The 24,988-nt window shown below is 32.9% G+C and overlaps 1 protein-coding gene across 1 annotated transcript in view; it reads right to left on the bottom strand.

The window, feature by feature from the left end:
* Positions 1-24,988, bottom strand: part of LOC126737177 (coiled-coil domain-containing protein 137) — a 62,730-nt gene that overhangs the window by 22,990 nt on the left and 14,752 nt on the right. Inside the window, exon 3 of the mRNA XM_050441946.1 lies at positions 22,344-22,652. Coding sequence (XP_050297903.1) covers positions 22,344-22,652 — 309 coding nt within the window. The remainder of the gene's footprint in view (positions 1-22,343; positions 22,653-24,988) is intronic.

The raw sequence follows: 24,988 nt of genomic DNA, 5'->3' as shown, positions 1-24,988 counted from the left end.
GCCGGTAATTATGACGAGATCCGCAGTAAACATTAGCTCATTTTTGTGTTTTTTTCTAAAATCGGAACTGTTTATTTCCGCGAAACACGTATGTTATATTTATGTAAACTCTTCGCGTACTTTTAAATCGCAAAATCGTACTTTCGGACTAGAAAAATCCTCGGAAAAACCGGGTCTCCGGCGCGCCGGCCGGGCGGCGCCGCGGTTTTATTTGTTTATATCAGACTTTAATACTTCAGTTCGTGTTTAATTTAATATTTTTCTCCTAGTTCGGCTTGTAGTTAATATTAGAGTGTAAATATGCCTCAAAAGTGTTGTGTTCCGGGTTGTAACGGAAACTATAAAAACGGACCTAAAGCGCATGTCTTCGGTTTTCCTAAGGATATAAATCTAAGGCGAAAATGGGTAAAAGCCATACACAGAGATGACTTTGAGCCCACAAACAACACCAAAGTATGTGAAGCTCATTTTCCTCAAGGTAGTATAATAAAGAGTACACAAGTTCAAGATTTCAACACAGGTAAAATTTTTACAATAGAATTACTAAAACCACGGCTAAAAGAAGACTGTACACCATCTATTTTTTTAAATTGCCCTAGTTATTTGTCAAAAATTATCAAAATACGGCCAAGTAAAGATGAAAGGTTTAAAAATATTGACGAGTTGAATTTAGCAAAAGCTCTTGAATTAAGCAAAATTGACTTTGGCGAGCATGAGAAACAAAATAATTTTGACAGTTTTGAAGAGTTTATTGAAAAATTTTTTGCTTTTAAACTACCGAAAGATTGGTTTACTGCTCACAGTGAGTCTCAAGACAGCAAAAAGCTAACAATTTTTAAAATTGAATACACACCTGGTCCATGCATTAATTGGGCAATTGTTTTTAATTTTAATTTAAATGTTGAAACTTTTTTATATAGCGAGCCAGTTTGTGTTTTAACATCAAAATTTAAAACTCCATATACTTCCCATAGTTTAGATGATTTATATGCAATACTTGAAGCAATAGACCTTACTATTATTACCCTGCCTTTGGAGGAAAATGTTACCAATAATGACAACCCCGACTGTGACTTAAATCCAAATACTGCTACCAATACCCTTGGCAATACTATTCTCGATCATGTCAAACCATCAAATGACATAAATAAAATGAAACGTGTGTTCGATTTTGTGTCAAACATACTAAAAAGTTTCAAAAACATTGAAGACAACAAAATAGTGCATTCTTTAGATTTTATTTGTGAACAATTAGCTTTGTTTACAACTGCAAAGGAAAGGTACAGATATTCAAGTAGTACAATAATTTTGACATCTATACTATTAGTCCTCATGCATACAAGTATTTAAGAGATTATGGATCCCTAATTTTACCACATCCTCAAACTATAATGGGTATTTGTAAACACATGACCGATCCCCACATAGATGAAAAAAAAATGTTTTTAACTTATGCCTGAAATGTGTTTAGTTTACTAAAGGATCACGAGAGATTTGTGACACTCTTTTTTGATGAAATTCATATTGACCCTTACATGGCTATAAAGGCGGTAATATCACTGGAATATCAGTCAATAATAAGTCTCTAGCTTCAACGGCATTTACTTTTATGATTACAAGTGTGTGTTCCAGCTTTAAGGAAGTAGTTCACATAGCTCCCATCTCCAAAATTACATCAGACATACTTTATAATTTTATTAAGACAATTATTGAAAATTTAGAGGAGATTGGGTACATAGTTTTTTAATAGTGTGATAATAATGCCATTAGTCATTTTTCAACTGCAGACCAAGCTGTAAACTTAGCATTGTTTATCCTCATCCCATAGATAATCAGAGACCATTATTTTACCTATTTGATACAGTTCACTTACTTAAATGTGTATTTAATAATTGGCTTAACTCTAAACCAGACCAAAAATTTTATTTTCCTGATTTTGACACTTCCAAGAAAAAATGTGCTTCTTTTTCTGCAATTAAAAAATTACATGAACTGGAGTATGATAAGCTTTTAAAGTTTGGCTATTCTTTAAACCAAAAAGCATTGTTTCCCTCATCTTTAGAAAGACAGAATGTTAAACTCTCTTTAAACATTTTTAATTCTTTTGTAGTAGAAGCATTAAGGCATTTTGGTAGCCGTATACCATTTTCTGAAGATACTGCTGATTTTGTCCACATAATAACAACATGGTGGAAAATTGTGAATGTCAAAACCCCATTCAAAGGCAAACATAAACGAGACATATTTCAAGAACCAATTGTTAAAAAACCACTCACTGATATTGACATAGATCCCAAGATTGAATTCTTAGAAAAATTATTAAGCTGGCTTGATACTTGGCAACCTAGTAATTTTTCTAAAACTCTTACTCGACAAACAAGAACTGCTTTCAGCCATACTGTTTATGGACTGCTCGAAATTACCAAATTCTGTTTTACGGAACTTAACATGAATTATGTTCTTTTAGGGAAATTCCAAACAGATCCTCTTGAAGATAGGTTTGGTAAATATAGACAAATGGCAGGCGGTCATTATCACATCTCTGTACGACAGTTATATGAGACAGAAAAGAGACTTAGAATTCAATCTATATTAACACTTCAGTCTCGCAGTTTTGGCCCTATTAATATTAATAAGTTCTATGAGCTTCCCGATTATGACCTAGATGATAATTGCTCTCCAGAAGACTTTTCCCAAATTCAAACCTTGTTGTCTCAAATTTCAGTAAATTATGATCATTTTCAGAGCATCAAGGACATATTGCCATTAATTACATATTTAGGTGGTTATTGTTGCTATGTTACAATCAAAAAGCTAAAATGTGACAGTTGTAAAGGAAAACTGGTATATAATGAGCAATTTATAGTTCAAGACAATTTTGACCTAATTAATAAATTAAATCGTGGAGGACTGCTATATCCCCAAGACCAAGTTGTAAATATTGTATCTTTGACTTACATAATTTTTAACAGATTAATAAATGAATTTGAGGATATATTTTTACAAACCTATAACAAAAGACAGTTCATGTGTCAGTTAATTTTGAAATATTCTATTGCACAAAAACATGTATTACATTTTGATGGATGCACTAGTCATAATGCAATAGATGTTTTAAAGATAATTATTAAAAGTATATCCAATACACTTTTAAAAAATTATTGCACTAAGAATAATGATCAATTAAAAAAAACAAGTAAAAAAAGAAAACTGGATACCCTAACGAAGTAGACTATATAATATACCAACCACTAACACTACTAATTAAAATATAATAGTTCTTTATCAAGTTTATCTTAACTTTAAATAGTCTACTTACAAAAAAACATATAAAATATATATTTGAATCTAAAGACTATGTAGGTCCTAGGTAATTAATTTAGTTATTTATCCAATTGATTTACTTTAAATGATTCTAATTAATATGACATTCCTGATTATGACAGTTTTTTTCAAATTTTTTTAATTATGACAAGGTGTGGAATAGTTCAATATATGTATTTATGTGTATATAATAACATTTTTTACTACTTGATGGTATAAAAAAATTATTATAAATATCTAAATACATATGTTGAATTTTGGCGCAGATGTAGGGGAGTTGGGAGTCTGCATTTAATATTACACCATAATATTTAACCTGACATTCAACCAGAACTAAAACATACCTTTGAATGTTTCCTGAACTCTATTCTATTCCTAGCATTTTTTAAAATAAGCCAAATATTGAGATATTAGCATATGAAATCCCTTGGTTTTTAAAAATCGGTGGCCCACATCGATGACGTCACGCGCCAAGCACTAAGGCCTTGTCTTTGAGTGGGTGTTGCTCCATGCATTCAGCAATAACAACAGAGCAGCAACGAGTGGGGAAAGTGAATTGGCCAGCGGACTGGAAGACAATTGCTCGCAGTGCAAGAAGAAAAGGCGACAGACCCTACGTTGTCCATCAAATGTTGGATCATGAATTCATAGATTGGAAAGCTTACGTGGATAGTAACATGACAATCCGCAAAGAAGACTTAAAGGGTGAACCAGTTAGCTGGCAAAAAATCTGTTGGCTCCACTTTTCTAAAGAAAATCCATTCATAATAAAGTTTAAAGAGTCCTTCGAAGAAGAAGAGTTTAGAAGTCTTGATTGTACAAAACGAACAAGAACTAAGGGTGCTTTGTTATTAGTAGAACGCAAGCCTTTATATGCGTCGGTCTTACCAATATCAAAAGAAAAGTATGACGACTTGAGTTCTCTATTCAAACAGGCTCCTCCAGCAATTGGAATAGAATATAAACCATTTTATGAAAATTTGCCACACAAAGGAGACCTAAAAAATAAAAAAAATAATTGCCAGGAGTCTAGATCTGAAAGTGATTAGCTTAAGTTGTTTGTTTTTGTTGTTAATTTTAATATTTGGGATGTATTTTGTCAATTTATTAATAAATGACTTTAAATATTTTTATAAAATTGTTTTATTCACAACTAGATAACTAATTAAATCGGTAATTAGAATCACAGTGACCAGATCAGCTTTTGCTAATCACCTTCTCGACTCCAGACATGATTTTCCTGACAGCCAAAATATAAAAATACTGCATCAATGCAACAAAAGTAAAAAACTAGACTTGTTGGAGACAATGGAGATTAGTAAAGCTTTCAAAAGCCCAGATCTGTCCTGTGTTAATGAAAGGTTTGATTTTGAGGGCCACCTAGTTTTTAATAACCTCAAGTAGTTCTAGACTCTTAAATGATGGTTAGATTTCTAAAATGTATAAAGGATTTGATTGTTTAGTTGAGTTCTTTGTACATAGATAGTGCCACTTTATTGTAATCTTTGTTTACTTAAATATTAGGTGTTTTGTGTATGTTATGGTAAGTTTTTGTTGAATTCTCCTTTTTTCGGGTTACATAATTTTAATTATTGTTTAGGTCTGATGATGCTCTAGTCGAGCGAAACATGTAACCTTCGTTATTTTATTAAATGTATTTGTGATGCTGTAGATTTCGTGTTTTTTACCTTTTATAAAAGCTTCTTGATTTTGGCTAGTAGCTTGAGACAAAATCAAGTTAAGCTGGTGTGCATAACAGTGAACAAAAAACAGCATAAATATAATAATGTTGAATAGAGGCTTGAACACCTCTAACACGACCACTCATTACACTGGCGCCATCATCAGCTATAAGTTTCTCTGGTTTATCTAACACTTGTACTAATGAGTTTTGATATATTCTGAGAGTTTAATTGCATTAACTGTATCATGGTCAGGTGGGATTTGAAAGTTCCAAAAACGTTCAACCGGTCTTCCATCTGGTAAAATATACCTAAATACTGTACCTATTTGGTAACAGTTGTTAAAATAAGTCCATGCTATTCAGTTTATTATTTAGTCTAATGTAAGTAACGCCATCTAGATAATATGTACAATGTAACACATGTTCCACTGTTTCTATCTCTGTTGTTTATTTGCTGGGTGCGGTTAACGATTACTACTTAGAATAAAAGTAGTTAGTTATATTCTGAATACTTAGCAAGCGTATCGTTTTATTTCGATCCACGAACCCGTTTTTCAACAGGTTATGGGCCCAGGCCATGCCGTGTGTGTTTTAAGTGGTTAATATCGTAGCCGTTGCAATTAAGTGAATAGACAATGTCGTCCAGTTATTTGGTAAAGGTTCCAAAGTTAAAAGGTCGTGAAAATTACGACGATTGGGCGTTTGCAGCGGAGAATTTTTTAGTGCTCGAGGGGCTAAAGAAATACGTGAAGAATGAACCAGATAGGACAGCGTCAGATTAAGATGAGGCCAATGAAAAAACAAAGGCAAAATTAATTTTAACGATAGACCCATCGCTTTATGTTTACGTCAAGGAAGCAACTTCAACCAAGGTTTTATGGAGTAACTTGAAATCCATGTTTGACGATTCTGGTTTTTGATAAGTTTATTCAGAAACTTGATATCAACGAGGTTGGACAGTTGCAGTTCAATGGTGCATTACGTAAATCTGACGATTATTAAGACCAGTCAGCGGCTTCGGGGCACATGATTTAATATTGACGATGAATGGATTGGATCGCTTTTGCTGGCAGGGCTTCCTGATAAGTATATGCCCATGATAATGGCGATTGAACATTCGGGGATCGCAATAACTGCCGACTCTATAAGTCGAAGCTCATTGACTTGGAGAGTGACGTCGGTGCTGGTAAAGCATGGAGCGCTTTTTACGTGCTGCAATACCGCACAGCTGATCGCGGGAGTGTTATCGTGCTGGTCGAGGGTCCCAGTGGGAAACGTCAAAATAATGTAAACAACAACAAAGGCGAAGTAAGGTGTTTTAGGTGCAAGAAAATAGGAGGATTTTCGCAATAAGTGTCCCTTATTGAACAGTAACCAGCAAAATGCTATGGCAAATGCATTTAGCGCAGTATTTCTTACAGGAGACTAGAGTAAAAAGGACTGGTATGTAGACTCAGGCGCTAGCAGTCACACAAATCCCTGGTAAAGGTTACACATACTGGAGATGCCAGTGTAAACACGATACACTCACAACGGTATGTTCTTGCGCATCCGCCCGGCCATCGCGTGACGTAATGCGGCAGACAAGGTTCTCAGGCGGGATGCATAATTAGATGGTATATTTGATATTTCTGCGATTTTTTGAAGGATACTAGATATTTTTGGTACATAATAATTAGTATTTAATAGTTATTAAATTAATTAATACATAATAATATTAATTAGTAGGTACACATTATTTATTGTTTGCCAATTATACAAGTTCAAAGCCTTGTGTTTTTATATTAATGAGAAATAAGTATATACCACAGATATATTTAGTTTATTGTTTTAGTTGAATTAATAACAGGGAAATCAGGTCAAAATTTTTGCCTTTATTTTAGATGCCTTTATTTAAAAATTTAGAGATTATAGGGACACAAAGTCAATGGTCTCAAAAGATGTTTATTTTAAAAAAATGATTACACGTGTTTCGCCCTAAGGCATCGTCAGATCTAAAAGAAAAAAAAAGGCAACCCTAGTACAAAAACAACAATGCATAGATACAAATTACAATATAGAGATTTGACTTACCGGTAATGCTATAGGATTAACACCACAAACATTCAAGTTAAAACAAAAATAAATACATACAAAATAATGTTGACGTTCACATTAATTTCGGTATCAAAACTAATTAAATAAAAGTAAACAAAACAAGTGTGAGTGAGGTTAAGTTGAACGGGAGAACGGAAAAAAAAGCAAAAAATAAAATAAAAAATAAAAAGTGAAATATGACTTGGTCGAGAAATGAACCAGCGACCATCGGGTTCGTAGGCAAGCGCTTAACTTACGTGCTATCCAGGTCGTGATAAATATTGTTGAAAATTAAACGTGGTTCGAAGGTAAAAACATCATTCACACAAGACAGTACAGGACTCCTTTTTGCCCTATTCCTAGAGACCCAACAGACTCATTTTTAATAAACTCAAAAATACTTTAGATAACACCGCACTCACTCTCGACTTCTTTCACACTAATAAGTATAAGTTATACCCCATGAACCCGAAAACACCTTTACTTTACGGTTTACCCAAGGTCCATAAGACTGGCTATCCCATTCGTCCTGTAGTTTGTTTTTTAGATTCACCTTGCTATTTACTATCCTCGTGGCTTAATAAAGTCTTAAGAGATATTACAGCATTTAATAACATTTACTCCACCAAAAATTCTATAGATTTTGCTGACACCCTTAAAAATGCACCAATATCTGAAAAAACGATATTAATATCTTTAGATGTTAAAAACCTCTTTCCAAGTATACCTCCCAAGGATTGCGTTGATCTTGTCTTGAATTTGTTAAATAAAACCTCCTTACCTAAACTAATTATAGACAACTTATCACTTTGTTATCTATCACTTTGTTATCGATTGTTCTCGACCAAAACTTTTTTAAATTTAACAATTGTTTCTTCAAACAGATCAATGGGTTGGCGATGGGCTCTTGTCTGTCCCCGTTTTTAAGTGAGATTTTTATGCATAACCTGGAGAGTAGGATAATGTGCAGTACCTTTGCCAAGGACATTGTTTTTTACAAACGGTATGTGGATGATGTCTGTTTGGCCTGGAGTGGGGATGAACTCGGACTGGATGATTTTTTGTATTTTTTAAACTCTCTACATCCCAACATAACTTTTACCTTAACTCTTTCAGGGGCAACAAATTTAAAATTTTTATTCTTTATTTGGGCACAGATTTTTTTTTCTTATTATGTTTATTTTTCTGTAAACTATAACTTAAGAACATAAATAATACTAGTAACTTTGTTTATTTTTTATTTTTACTTATTATTTTGTACATAGATGTGAAAAAACAACTGGTGCTATATATGTACCACTGCCCCGTTCTTATTTATTTCTATGAAAGTCTTGAAAACATGTTTTATTTTTAGTTTGCAAACGCTGCAAACCCATTCCGTTCTGACTTGGTTCTTTTTGGTGCTACAGTTAGCACATCGACGTCGAGTACCACGTTCAGGTTGATGTGTCGAACCTTCAAATCGGACTTCTTCGGAAACATATGGTTTATTTTTCTTTATAGCAATAGTTTCAAAACTTGAAGCAGATCTTTTTCTAGCCACCAGAGCTTCTGCTACAAGTCCTTCTATTATACTTCGTCGGAAATCTTTCATAGAAAGAGGTGGAAGCTGCAGTCCCTTATATAATACAAAAGCATTAACAACTGCAGCGTCCAGAAAAAAAAAGAAAATTCGATGCCACCATTTATGACTTTTTCGATCTATTTTGTAGTAAGACAAATTTTGGTCGAACTTGTCAACAAAATTCATATTTGCATTGTAGTCAGCAAGTGCCTTTGGACAGGGTACTTTGGTAATTGATCCATCCTTTTCTTTCCGGTTCACTTCAAGCATATCACGTGGATCGTGGAAGTTGGACAAAAGAAAAACGGAACGCTTATCCTTTCATTTAATGACCGATAAATCACTATTGCTCGTAAACCACTCCATTTCACCTCTTTTCATGTTCTTATCAGCTTTAAAATTCGGTATATGTCGCCTTGAAGAATTAACAGTGCCGCAGGCATGTATATTCATATTCTTTAAATCTTCCATAAGTTCTACCCCGTTAAAAAAATTGTCAAAGTAGACAAGGTGGTTTTTATTTTCTAGCCCTTCACATAGCTGTTTGACAACTCTTGACCCTAAGTTCTTCTCGGCATTACCACTTGGCTTTCCTGTATAAATATCAAATTTTAGACAATATCCGTTTTTATCTGCCAGTACCCACACTTTATACCCTCTTTTAGTGGGCTTCTTTGGCATATATTGTTTGAGGGAGCTTCTCCCTTTAAATTTTATCATAGATTCATCTATCGCAACTTCACGACTTGGCAGCATGCATTTGCCAAAAGCCTCTGCCATAGAAATTAACAATGGCCTTACTTTATATAGTTTGTCGTAATTTGCTTCCCCTTTTTTTGCCATCAGTGAATTGTCGTTCAAGTGAAAGTTACCAAGCAGCCAACTAAAACGCTTCACTGACATTAGATTACTTACATAAGAGTCATGAAGATCTGGCGCACTGGACCAATGGTCCCTATAACTCGGAAGGCGCTTTATGCCCATAAGTAAATTCAACCCCAAAAATGTTTTTATTTCGCGAACATCGGTTGGTTTATGCTTGCTAAACTTTTGTTGAGCATACAAATTTGTTTCAAAAACCATATCTTTTATGAAATTCTCAGAAAAAAACAGCTAAAACAGTTTGCACGGAGTTGGATCTATCATATTCGTCACGCAATCAGCTAAACCAGACTGAGCAGCAAAATCTGGAGGTGAAGCAGGAGTTTCCACATTAGACCAAATTGGAGGTTTTCTGCCAGCAGGTGTGGCAAATGCAGCTGTTTGAATTTTTCTAGCAATTGTTATCAAAGGCAAATCATCTTCAGAGTCACTACTTGAATATATTAGCACATTATTTCCGATGGTTGCTTCCGTGTCGCTTTCTTCTTCGCCCTTGTTACTGGCTAATGATTCGCTATCAGAAGGAATTTCTTCAGCGACTGCATGATTTTGTTCTATTTCTAAATAAATATTCTCTATTTCAGCGAATAGATCATCTTGCGTCATGTTAACCAACTTAAATGGCAAGTCGGACATGTTGGAACCTGAAAATAAAAAAAAGCTGTCGCAAAAAATAAAAAACCTAATGTGTGCGGTGGTACGCATAGAGTACCAGACAGATATCAAATATTACAGGATTTTTTCAAATAAATATTCAGTCTCCATCATAAGAAAATAGCTTTATAATATAATTACAACGCAAATATACAAATATACTTACTTTTTTAGTCTTCCTCTCACTCACAGTTAGTTTACACTCTTGACAACTTAATTATAACCTTAATTTATTTTTCAGGCAGTGGCTCTATGTCCGGCGCCGTTACCGCAAGGCGCACTTCTTTATAAGGACGTAAACAACTTATTTCTAATGGTGGTTCATAAACTAAACCACTGCTCCATTCGTAAATAAATTTTATACCAGTGGTGCTAAATATGTACCACCGCCTAACTAGAGCATGCATTAAGGTGGTACATTTTGTACACCAGGGCCCTTGAAAGAGTTAATAAGAAAAAGACGGTAAGCTTCCTTTTTTAGACCTTTTGCTGACTAGAGATAACAACAAAATCACCTTTGATATTTATAGAAAACCTTCCTCGACGGACAACATTATCCAGTTTGATTCTAATTCCCCGTATTCTCATAAATTTGCTGCATTAAACTCCTTTTTCTACCGGTTATTCAAAATACCATTATCAGCAAGCGCCTTTCAAAAAGAGTTAGCTACAATTAAACAGATTGCAGTAAATAATGGGTTTCCATTAAGTATAATTAATAGAATCTATTTCCAATTTTATAATAAATACAAGCTCTCCTATAATTTAATCCATAACACCAGCATTAAAAATTCTAGATTTCATTGCCTCACTTACTTTGGCAGTATCTCCTCCCGATTTGCTAAATTTTTTAAAAACTATAATTTACAGATATCATTCAAAACTTCCAACACATTATTTAAAAAGCTCGTAAACATTAAAGATAAAAGAGAACCCTTAACCCAATCGGGAGTTTACTCACTTAACTGCGGGGAATGTAATGCCGTTTACATTGGTCAGTCTGGAAGGAAAATAAAAACGAGAGTGCAGGAACACTTAAGAGAATATAATAAACACAAAGATACCGAAATCACCGAGACTAAATCGGCTTTTGCAAGTCATTTATTGTCCTCAAAACACTTTCCTTCCATCCTGGAAAATGTAAAAATCCTTCATGAGTGCCCCAAGGGAAAGAAGCTTGACCTATTAGAGAAGATGGAAATCACAAGGGCAAAAAGGAGTCCTGTACTGTCTTGTGTGAATGATGTTTTTACCTTCGAACCACATTTAATTTTCAACAATATTTATCACGACCTGGACAGCACGTAAGTTAAGCGCTTGCCTACGAACCCGATGGTCGCTGCTTCATTTCTCGACCAAGTCATATTTCACTTTTTATTTTTTGCTTTTTTTCCGTTCTCCCGTTCAACTTAACCTCACTCTGCTTGTTTTGTTTACTTTTATTTAATTAGTTTTGATACCGAAATTAATGTGAACGTCAACCATATTTTTATTTTGTATGTATTTATTTTTGTTTTAACTTGAATCTTTGTGGTGTTAATCCTATAGCTTTACCGGTAAGTCAAATCTCTATATTGTAATTTGTATCTATGCATTGTTGTTTTTGTACTAGGGTTGCTTTCTCTTTTCTTTTAGATCTGACGATGCCTTAGGGCGAAACACGTGTAATCATTTTTTAAAATAAACATCTTTTGAGACCATTGACTTTGTGTCCCTAAATTTTTATTATCAAGAGGTCTCTTTGAGAAAAATGGACTACTTTTTTGAATGCCTTTATTTAATGTTGGCACGGAATTGTACTTTGAATGGTGTGCATTTTTGGGAGTGTAATTTAATAGCTTTTCTCTCAGAGGTATTTCAAAGCAGTCTTCTTTAAAATCGACTGAACATATTCGTGCTAAAATCATAAATTAAATATTAATTTAAGGGTATACAGTGCGTCCCAAAAGTTATTTTTGTTTTTGGTTACGCATTATTTGCAATAAAAAATTTGTATACAGGGTGTTTCATGTATGCCGTGGTCTATACCAACTTTCTTATTTTAAATAGAACCTTAGAACATTGAAAGGCTAGAATTAGTAAACAACAACTTTGTTTGAGTCCAACATGTGCACAGGGGCAAGAGGGGTGTTTTGTTTACAAACATATTTGCCGATTCTCTGTTGTCAAGTCGACGCAAATTTCCAACGGAGGAAATTTTTAGCTATATTTTAACAACCATTATAACGTTAATTTAACTTATTTGTGTTGTATTTTATAGGAAAAATTTAAAATAAAAAGTATAAATACTACAATTAACCTATTTTAAAAATAAATATAATATCCTTAAGCAAAAAAAAACAAAATTACTAACATTGTTATCCCTAAAACTGCTTCTAAAAAATTTGAGGCGACAACACCGGAGCTTAAGCGCCTGAGCCATACGCGTAGTGTCATCTGTCAAACGGCTTTTTGTTTATTTTCGGGATTCGTGTATTTTCTTTAATTTTCGGTTTCAAAAGGAAAAAGGCCACATTTTAGTGTTTTTTTAAATTGCTAGGATGGGAAAAACTTGTGTCGTTTGTGCCGCATCATGATAAAAAGGTGATTCAAGCCGATCTTTTCACAAGTAAGTACCGATACTTTCATAACATCACATCATGGGGTAACCATCATCATAAACGTAGAATAGGGGATCTTACAGATAAACCTAATAAAAACTTGAATGTGAAAGTGTGCATAAAATACCAAAATATTTATATTTTTAAATCTAAATATTTTTTTGAACATATTCATCTATCAATAGGCTATAAAAAATATAAAACTAGAATTTTGTCCCTGGTTTTATTACAGGATTTTATGTTTTTTTTTTTTGTTGTTTTGGCAGAAAGAAGGCATACCTAATAACCATGTACCTATCTATGTATAGTTATGTTTTTTTAATATAGACATTAGGTAGATAGATGAAATTACTAATTTTTTATTGCCGTTAAAGAATTTTGAAAATTATTTAGATATTGATATCTATGTATAAAGTTAATTTTGTCTTTCCCTAAAATTTGGTCGATATTTTTTTTTTGTTTTACCATATTGCAACTTACAATAATATATATAGTAATTGGCACCACATATTAATTCATTACTGTAATTTTTTTGCTTTTTGATTAAATATCAAATACTTATTATAGATTGCCCAATATATGCCCAAAGGGAACAATGGATTTCATTAATGGAAATCAACACAATTAAACAGAACATATTTGTTTGTTCAGATCACATCCTTAGAAGTGATTTCTTATATAAGAAAGATAATATTATCAGTAGCCAGACTTAAACAGATTAAAAAAATCAGCTCTACCTCAAAGGTAATTTTTTTTAAAATATATTTTTCTAGTATAAAAAAATCGTCACAAAAAGGATTAGTGTTACTCATATAAGCTTTATTTATACCTAATACTTATTAAATTAGGTATGTATGTAAAACTATTTTTTTACTAGGATTCCTGATGCACTGGTTAAAAACACAGCAGCTGATAATTCAGTTAATTTACCAAGTGATTTACGCTTCAAAGCTAGGGGTAGCTTTCCTGAAGAGTGCAAAAACTTCTTTAGCTTCCAAAATGGTATATAGTACAAACAGTGAAGCTGATATAGACAAGTATGGATAATTAAAATTAATTAATATTCTAGATACACCAAATTTTGTATAATTATAGATCTGATCATTCATCATCAACAATAACTGCATCTGAGATTAATAGTTCTACAGTAACCGTGGGGTCTAGGTCAACAATTACTATTTCTCATCCAATCCGTTTTTGTTTAACTGCTACACATTCCCTGACTCTGCCAAGGAAAAGGTAAAAATACACTCAAAATAGACTACTAGTTTTATGCCATGTATCATCCTATTCTATATAATATCTTATTTAAAAGTGATATAGTATTTTATTGTGTTATATTTGTTTAATTAAATGCAATTAATTGGTAATACTATATTTTTATGTATATTATTCTAGGGTAAAATCAAAATGATATCCTGAGGACCTAAGCACTGATGATTCCACCGTTTCAAAAGCTAAATCACTTGTTACCAAATTATGGAAAAAAAATAAAGAGCAAAAAATTAAAATTCGAAGATTGCAATAAACAAATTTGCCCCAAAGAAATTGAATTAGATGTCTCAAATCATTATTAAAATACTTAAGAAATAATAACATGATTTTCGAAAAAGCCCAACATTCTACATATTTTATTTGACTTGTAAAAGTACTTGTTTGTATATTTTTACTAATAAACTATTTAATCTAATCTATTGTACATAGTCTTTATTCTTTGTTTTTTAGTATAAATTAATATGATATAATATTTGGTATTAGGTATTATACAGGGTGTCTCACGACGAATAGACGCGATCGATATCTCAGAAACTAATTTTTCAAAAATTTTGAAAATTTGGCAACATGGCACAGTTGATGGGGGCCACACAACTAAAATATTTTGACAGTTGTGACGTTTCCGGTTACACCGGAAGTAGGTGTCAACTTCGTTATTTTAAATAGAACACCCTGTATATTTTTACATTTTTGACTTCTACGTGAAATTCTAGATATATTTTGTGTATAATGTTCTATACCTAAGTGTAACCGTTTTTGACATATTTTTAATTTCATGTGAAAAACTATGTTTATAAGCCCTAACAGAATTACCGATTACTCCCTTTTAGTAGACTTTATTTATTGGTTAGTTTTGGTTTTATTTGAGAGGAAGGACCACTTTAAAAGACTATTTTAATATTTAACTAAAAAAACGATACAGGGGGGTCAAAAACTAGCATTAAAAATTAAAATGAAAAAATCATTAAAAGTCAATTTTTTTAAATAGAAATCCCCTATTTTTATCATTTTTTCATAAAGGTAATTAAAAATAAGGTTAACTTTATATAAGGTTATCTAGTCCAAAAATTGATAGTTTTTGAAGTATTGGCAATTTAAATTTGGCCTAATGTTAAAAGCCGTATAGTTGTACACGGCTCAAGGATTGTTGATTAGTTGATCATGACGGTTGTAATAGTAACCGCTGGAAGCGGCAGTAAGACAATGGATTATATACACTAAATTTATAAGTGACTTGCTATTTAAGTTTTCTTTGTAAAAGTGTTATTTAATATATAATTTAATTAAAAAGTGTACATGTCTGTTATAATCTATTATCTTACTGTTGCTTGTAGCGGTTACTATGACCACCGTCATGGTCAACTAATCAACAATCCTTAAGCCGTGTTCAACTATACGGCTTTTAACATTAGGCCAAATTTAAACTGTCAATATTTCGGAAACTATCAATTTTTGGACTAGATAACCTTATATAAAGTTAACCTTATTTTTAATTATCTTTATGAAGAAATTATAAAAATAAGGGGTTTCCATTTAAAAAAATTGACTTTTAATGATTTTTTCATTTCAATTTTTAATGCTAGTTTTTGACCCCTCTATATCTTTTTTTAGGCCAAATATTAAAATAGTCTTTTAAAGTGGCCCTTCCTTTAAAGTAAAACCGAAACTAACCAATAAATAAGGGCTACTAAAAGGGAGTAATCGGTAATTATGTTAGGGCTTATAAACATAATTTTTCCCATGAAATTAAAAATATCTCAAAAACTGTTACACTTAGGTATAGGACATTATACACAAAATATACCTAGAATTTTATGTGGAAGCCAAAAATGTAAAAATATATAGGGTGTTCCATTAAAAATAACGAAGTTAACACCAACTTCCGGTATAACCGGAAATGTCACAACTGTCAAAATATTTTAGTTGTGGTGTAGCCCCCATCGACTGTGCCATGTTGCCAAATTTTCAAAATTTTTGAAAAATTTGTTTCTGAGATATCGATCGCATCTATTCGTCGTGAGACACCCTGTATAGGTCACTGTTAAATGTCTCAAAACCATTGTACAGGCTAAATACTTAATAATAAAAATCTTATAACCTATAAAAAACCTGCAACTCCTTCACAATTTAAACCTCCTTGTAGTTTTAACTCTTTCCGCTGAATCAATACTGTCCCTTTGAAAAAGTCAGCACCATAGAAGTATATATTATGTGATATAAAGTAAGTGATGTAAACCTGAGTTTTGTCCAATATAATAATAACAATAAAATTTTGCAAAATGTTAATAATTTGTGTCTTAAAACATGATTTATTAAGAAATCTATAATATTATATTATTAAAATATTTATTTTCCATAAAAATGCTTTGACAAAAATGGTGCCTTTTATTAGGACCTTCCTCTAACGAAGTCCGTTAAAAAAACACATAAATAGCTCATAAATGGTAATATTACTTATACTCAAACTCTATAATAATTAATAAAAATTTATCAGGTAAATATTTGTTGACGACGTCACTGGTAGAGAGTGCTTGTATCGGTGGCATAAACAATGGGATCGAGCGGCGTTGCGATGCCATTACCGTTTTCTCGTTTCTTCGTACTTTATTTTCATTTATTTAAAGTTAATATTGACTTCGATATAGAGTATTTTATCAAATTTATTTTAAAAAAAAGCTTGATATTTTATTAAAGGGGAGCAGTAGTATTGTTTTGAGCCTTCGGAAACAACTGAAAATTTTAATGATATTATAAAGTGATTTTGGCCATTTCTGTATAAGCATTTGGCATCATTGCATCAGAGATGTTGCAAGCAAACAAACCTGTCCATAGTTCCACGGCATGCTACTTCTAGCCTTTCAATGTTCTAAGAATAGAACACCCTGTATTGATTAAACTTTTTGGATTCTACACAAACTTATAAACATTTTGGTGTATCACATGCCCTAGTTTTATTTAACTGTTTTTAACTACAGGGTGTGGAAAGAAACACTAATTTTAAATTCACTTCTAATATAAATAAATAATAATACACAATAACCATGTAACACGTAAATAAATAAAACTCGCCAGCTTCCAAAAATTTCAGAAAAACTATACAAACAACGCCATAAAATAAACCGAGAAAGTGATAGGAATTGGACGGTAATCAGTCGCTGCTTGCCAGACTACGTCATTGCGCGAAATGAACCAATCGGTGTCGAACGAGGAACATACCGTTGTGAGTGTTTCGTGAGTGTAAATACTGTTGTTGAGAGCGAGACTTTTAATGTGAGAGTAAAGGATGCATTGTATGTACCAGATGTTTCTACAAACTTATTATCCGTAAGTAGATTGATAGAAAATGACTTGAGACTCTTGATTGCTTTGTCTGTGAAGTTTGATTTAGATATGAGTCACCTAGATGTCACAACTGCTTTTCTCAATGGAAAATTGAATGAAAAAGTGATTATGAACTTACCTGAAGGGTATAGTGCCTCAAGTAAAAACAATGTTTTGTTGTTAAACAAAGCAATATATGGTCTCAAGCAAGCGTCAAGATCTTGGTATGAAAGGATTGATACATTTCTTAAAGGTCCAGGCTATAAAAAATGTCAGTTAGAACCGTGTTTATATTTTCAAATTTTAAATGGTAGTTGACATTTATAGCGCTGTACGTCGATGATTTTTTCTTGTTCACGAATGATTCTATTGAAGTAAGTTGGGATGTTAAAGAAAAAATTCGTTGAAAATTTTAAAATTAAAGATTTAGGTCGTTTAAAAAAATGTTTGGGGATGACTGTTAATGTAGATAAAGAAAATAATATTATAACACTGAATCAGGGACAGTATATTGATTAGTATGAGTATTGAATAGGTTTAATACGTCTAATTGTAAACCATTAAGACGCCTTTGGAAGCAGGTATTAGGTTAGAAAAAAGTGTTGTTAGGGATGTTCCATATAAGCAGTTGATTGGAAGTATTATGTATGTATCTATCAGTCCTAACTCGACCTGATCTTGCGTATTCTTTAAGCTATCTCAGCGTCTTATAATGAGGAGCATTGGAAATGTGCGAAAAAGGGTACTGAGATATCTGCGGAACACGAAAATTTATGGTCTAAAGTTTTATAAAGACAGTTTAGATTTGCAAGGTTTTGTAGATGCCAATTGGGCAGGTGACTCCAGCGCAGAAAGTCATATACGGGATTCGTTTCAAGCTTTCAGGCTCTTGTATTGCTTAGGAAAGTCGGAAACAGAATACTGTGGCCCTTTCAACTGTGAAGGCAGAATATATGGCTGCTTCAGATGCCACGAAAGAGGCTGTTTACTTTAAGAACCTATTATATGAATTGTTGGGTTATTCTGAGTATATAACTCTGTACAATGACAATCAGGGGGCTATTAAGTTGTCGAAGAATCCTTTGTTTCACAAAAGAAGTAAGCATATACAGTGTGACCCATTTGTTTTCGGGTCACCCTGATAAAAAGTTTATTTTTGGTGCGATTTTGCTCGGTTTTTTTTTAAATGTTAGGTCCAGAAAAACTGCATCATTATAACAAAAAAAAATTCTGCCATGCAAATTCCAAGGCCTACTAATGTCAGTTTTTAAGGGCCAAATTTTAAGAAACCATGCAAGGCATTTTTTTAGCAAAAAACTGTGCACACCACTGGATTCCGCATCCCCCAAAACGGCCTGATACCAAATTTCACCGAAAAATATTAAGTAATAACAATTTTATAACAAAAAATAAAAAGGGAAATTATGCATTTATTTACATTTAAAAATGTGTAGATAGCCATGAAAAAAAACAAACTGAACAAAGATAAAACAAGCAAATAACAATTCCAAACTAAATACAAATAAAAACAAACAATAAACTAACAAAAATAAATACAAATAAAATTAAAACAACAAACAAAAAAATTAACCACTATTAAATTTTTGAAATTTCTACTAATCCACCATTGTTTTCTATGCATTTTACATTCCTTTTGTCTAATTTAAAATAACTTTACGGACTTGCTCTGGAGTAATTTTTGAACAAACCTGGGTTATTCTGACTTGTAGATCTTCTAAATTTTGAGGTCTTGATTTGTACACTTTTTCTTTAAGTAAGCCCCAGAGAAAAAAATCGAGTGGCGTTAAGTCAGGGAATCTCGCTGGCCACTCAACGAAAGGACTGTTTCGTCCTATCCAACAGTTTTCAAAATGTTGATTTAACCAGTCTCTTACTAAATGAGCATTATGGACAGGACAACCATCTAATTGAAACTTCAAATTAAGGTGATATCTTCTTAGTTTAAATCTTCTAATGCGTTCGAAAATTCATTTCAAAAAAATTCAAAAATTCAAATTACCATTAAAGAAAAAAGGGCCAATAATTTTGTCGTTTAGTATTCCACACCAAACGTTAATTTTTTGCGAATACTGTCTCCTTGCATTTATTATAAATTCTGGATTCTGCACGGACCAGTGGCGGCAATTTTGACTGGAGACTACGCCATTTGTGGTAAAAGTGGCTTCATCGCTAAAAAGGATTTCATCTAGAAAGTTTCTGTTGTTTAAATATTCTCCCTGAAGCCAATAGCAAAACTCTAATCTTCTTGCCTGGTCACCATCCTCTAAGGTGTGCAAAAATTTTGGCTTAAATGCTTTTATGTTATTTTTTTGCAAACATCTTATACTTTCTCTCGGGATGTTAAGGACCAAACTTGCCGTTTTGACACTACTTCGAGGATTGCCGTTAAAATATTCCAAAATGTAATTTTCATTTCTTCTGAGCCCACGCCGTCCATTATGTCTATTTTTAAGTAGATTTTTCGAATCAGATCCTGTTTCATTGAAAATTTTATTAACACGTTGCACAGTACTTAGACTTACTGGTCTATCAGGATGCCTAACATTAAATTCTCTGGCAGCTTCTCTCATCGAACGCGTGTTACCACCAACAAGACGAACAATTTCAATTTTTTCTCTTAAATTTAAATTTTCCATGATTACTAATACTATCTAAAAACGTTCTATTGCCACTTTTGACAGTTAGATGTCAAATGTGACAATTCAAATATTTCAATAATTTTTAGACACAATAGAGTTCAATATGTCAATAATTTTTAGAGACAATTTAGAAGTAAAGCGCATTTCTTTTTTTTATCATAAATTTGTTATTATTTAATATTTTTTGGTGAAATTTGGTATAAGGCCGTTTTGGGGGATGCCAAATCCAGTTGTGTGCACAATTTTTTGCTAAAAAAATGCCTAGCATGGTTTCTTAAAATTGGGCCCTTAAAAACTGACATTAGTAGGCCTTGGAATTTGCATGGCAGAATTTTTTTTTGTTATAATGATGCAGTTTTTCTGGACCTAACATTTAAAAAAAACCCGAGCAAAATCGCACCAAAAATAAACTTTTTATCAGGGTGACCCGAAAACAAATGGGTCACACTGTAGATATTAAGCACCATTTTGTTACAGATTCTGTGGCTGAAAAACTTGTCGTTCTAAAATATTTGCAAATTAGTAAAATGCCCGCTGATGTATTGACAAAAAGTTTGCCAAATGTTGGTCACTATAAGTGTTTGGAGTTACTAGGTGTTACGGATGTAATCATGGATTAGAGGGAGTGTTAAAATAAATCCATGCTATTCAGTTTATTATTTAGTCTAATGTAAGTAATGCCATCTAGATAATATGTATAATGTAACACATGTTCCACTGTTTCTATCTCTGTTGTTTATTTGCTGTGTGCGGTTAACGATTACTACTTAGAATAAAAGTAGTTAGTTATATTCTGAATACTTAGCAAGCGTGTCGTTTTATTTCAATCCACGATTTCAATTCCCGTTTTTCAACAGTTAGCTACATCGGTCGTTTCGCCACAACAGCAACAAATTCAGCTTGCAAATTTTTTTAAATATTTTCTTGGGTTCAATTCAATCTAATTCAATCAATCAATTCAATCACATTCAATCTAACAATTCATTTTGAATTATTTTTGAGATCCCTTTAAAGACTGTAGATCTCAAGGTCACATAGATGAATTGTCAACCAAATTATCAAGGTGTACTTTCCTGATTCGCAATTTGTCTGGGTCTGTCTCCGCAGGTACTCTCAGGACAGCTTACTTTGGATATTTTCACTCTCTAATGACGTATAACTTACTGAACTGGGGTCATTCAGCGCATATGCCCAGGATTTTTGCATTGCAACGTCGATGTCTGCGAGTGATTGCGCAGATTGGATACAGGGATTGTTGTAGGGTCCACTTCAGGCTTCTGAGAGTTCTCACCTTACCAAGCGCCTTCATACTTCTGTGCCTTGTATGCGTTAGGGAAAACCTACCCAGGTTTGCGACTCATGCCAGCACTCACAGTCATGACACCAGAAATAGCGGCTCCTTGGTGGCACCATTTAGGAGACTCGAGCGTACCCGTAATGGCGTGTCTTATTATGGAATTAAGTTCTTTAATGTCCTGACGGTCTCCGTTAAGGATTTGCCTCTTAATGCTCATAAGACAAAGGTAAAACATTTTTTAGTCACCAATGCTTTTTATTCATTTGAGGAATTCCTGAGCTCAAATTTCAGTGCTATTGCATAGGTTGGGTCTCTTGACTTTTAGTGTTAAGTGTTTTTAAGCATTACTTTTTAGGCTTATATGTGTTTTATTTTTGTTCTTAGGTAAAACGAATTTTACAGTTTAATACTTTTTTTTGGAGTTATATTTTTGACTGACTTGTGTAAAAGCTTTATACTTTTTGGCATGAATAAATAAATAAATTTAAAAAAAATAAATAGATTTTTAAAAATGCTGTCGTATATCTACTTTTCCCAAAAGCTGTATTTCCAATTGCGATGGACCGGACTCGAAATTATACCGAGGACCGATCGTATATATTTTGGTTCGTTTTTATAATACTATGACGTGGAATGTTGACCGTTTGTCTACTTTTAGTGCCGTTCGAATTATCTTAACATAGACTATACCGCACTGACTGATATTTTTAATTTTAAAGCTTTATCAACAAAACTCTTATTTATTTTGACTCGTGAGTGTCCGACTTAATTTTAATATTATAATGTTTTCAGATGAAACCAGTGGCTAAATATTCAAGGCACGAGGCAAAAAAAAACTTGGAATATAGATGTATTAGTCGTGGGTATAGCCAGACTACTGTATTCCAGTAAATGCTGACTTTTATTAAAAACTTTAGTTGCCGATAAAGAATCTTTGGTCAATATAATGCAGATAATGCTAAAATTGAAATATATGGCCCTTAACTTTATCGTATTTATTTCTTACCCGTGAGGCTCCTTCATTTTTATCCACCCGTCTTGGCGCGACTAAATTGGGAGGTGCATGAACAACTTCACCAAATTTGATAATTTCCTTTTTCGGTTGTAAGTTATAATCTTCCTCCCGATTGGTGATTTTCTTCTCCTTTTTTTCTTTCTTCTTTAACGCCCACTTCTGTTGCTTTGATAATTTTGGCTGTGCTCCTTCTTCGGCTTTTTTCTTACCTTTTTTGGACTTCTTTTGGTTACGCTCTTTTTTAATCTTTTTAACAAATTGCTCCAATTCGTCTTTTGGCCTTTTGACAACACCCTCTACCTAAATAATTTATTTATGAAATAAACTTATAAAATTTTTATTTTTTTTTAATATTTTTACTGTTTTACCTTCCTCTCCGCCCACTCCTAGATGTTAATTTAAAAATTTATGGGAAGAAATTATGCGAAAATTTGTTTATCTAAGAAGGCATATGAGGTATCAGGGTACTCATAAAAAAAATTAACAGAAACACAAAAACTCGTAATTTCAAAAAAATACATACACAGCAAAAATTCAAATATATCTAATAAATAAAATGGAAGTTTTGGTTAGATAATGGGGAATTTTGAAAATATGTAAACTCCAAAAAAGAAAAATATGGTATACCAAATAACATGCACTTGGATCATAAAAGAAATGCATCATTATCTATTGTTGAAATAGCTGTTTTTTGAGCATTTTTTCACAGCTTGTGTGATGATGAAAATTTTCTTCAAAATACATGTGCTTATAATTCTAATTCTGTTGGCAATAGTTGCTGTAATGTACACATTGACGTTTATAACACCATTGAAAATTTAAATATTAATCTAGGTTGTGGGCCAGACGGAATGCCTGTTATTTTCTTGAAAAAAAAAGTGTGTTCTGTCAAATGTCTTGCAAAGACTCTTTACTAGATCTTTGAGTTTGGGTATTTGCCCTGTGCTCTGGAAACAGAGCTACATTACACCTATATTTAAAAATGGTGATCGTTCTGATGTCGTTAATAATACCGCTATATCCAAAATGTCTCTTATACCGAAAACTTTGGACTCTCTTATTACTAAAGCTCTAACATCCCAATTTAATCATCAATAACACGGATTTATTAGATTTAAGTCAGCTACATTTAACCTATTGGAATTTCAACCTACTGTGCTGGGAGCTCTGGAGAGTCATTGTCAAGTGGATACAATATACACTGACTTCTTGAAGGCTTTCGACCAGGTAAATCATTGTATTTTAATTCACAAACTTAAAGGAATAGGAGTTGGTGGTGCTCTACTCACTTGGTTGGGCAGTTACATTACAGGAGGAACCCAAGTAGTAAAACTGAAAAATGCCTTATCTAGAGAGTTAACTGTTCATTCTGGAGTTCCCGAAGGTGGACACTTGTCTCCATTTCTGTTTAATTGTTTCATTAATAATCTGTATGGTGTTTTGACTTGTGATTTTTTTACTGTACGCCGATGATTTGAAAATTTTTACAGAGGTCAAGCTTATTAATGACTGCTTTAACCTTTAGCAGGATCTTACATCAATCATGCAGTGGTGCAAATTGAATAAATTAAAGCTTAAAAATTCAGAGATTGGAGGGGCACAAAGTCAATGGTCTCAAATTATGTTTATTTTTTAAAAAACGATTACACGTGTTCCTAGAGACCCAACATACTCATTTTTAAATAAACTCAAAAATACTTTAAATAACACCACACTCACTCTCGACTTCTTCCACACTAATAAGTATAAGTTATACCCCATGAACCCGAAAACACCTTTACTTTACGGTTTACCCAAGGTCCATAAGACTGGCAATCCCATTCGTCCTGTAGTTTGTTTTTTAGATTCCCCTTACTATTTACTATTCTCGTGGCTTAATAAAGTCTTAAGAGATATTACAGCATTTAATAACATTTAGTCCACTAAAAATTCTATAGATTTTGCTGACACCCTTAAAAATACCAATATCTAAAAAAACGATATTAATATCTTTAGATGTTAAAAACCTCTTTCCAAGTATACCTCCCAAGGGTTGCGTTGATCTTGTCTTGAATTTGGTAAATAAAACCTCCTTACCTAAACTAATTATAGACAACCTAATCTCTTTATTATCGATTGTTCTCGACCAAAACTTTTTTAAATTTACAGATTGTTTCTTCAAACAGACCAATGGGTTGGCGATGAGCTCTCGTCTGTCCCCGTTTTTAAGTGAGATTTTTATGCATAACCTGGAGAGTAAGATAATGCGCAGTACGTTTGCCAAGGACATTGTTTTTTACAAACGGTATGTGGATGATGTCTGTTTCGCCTGGAGTGGGGAGGAACTCGGACTGGATAATTTTTTGTATTTTTGAAACTCTCTCCATCCTAATATAACTTTTACCTTAGAAAAAGAAAAAGACAGTAAGCTTCCTTTTTTAGACCTTTTCCTATTACTCACTTAACTGCAGGGACTGTAATGCCGTTTACATTGGTCAGTCTGGAAGGAAAATAAAAACGAGAGTGCAGGAACACTTAAGAGAATATAATAACACAAAGATACCGAAATCACCGAGACTAAATCGGCTTTTGCAAGTCATTTATTGCCCTCAAAACACTTTCCTCCTATCCCAGAAAATGTAAAAATCCTTCATGAG

The sequence above is a fragment of the Anthonomus grandis genome, chromosome 6 (assembly GCF_022605725.1).
Source record: "Anthonomus grandis grandis chromosome 6, icAntGran1.3, whole genome shotgun sequence".
Taxonomy (NCBI): domain Eukaryota; kingdom Metazoa; phylum Arthropoda; class Insecta; order Coleoptera; family Curculionidae; genus Anthonomus; species Anthonomus grandis.
The sequence above is the reverse complement of the archived record's forward strand: the minus strand, read 5'-3'. Positions and strand labels throughout refer to the sequence as shown.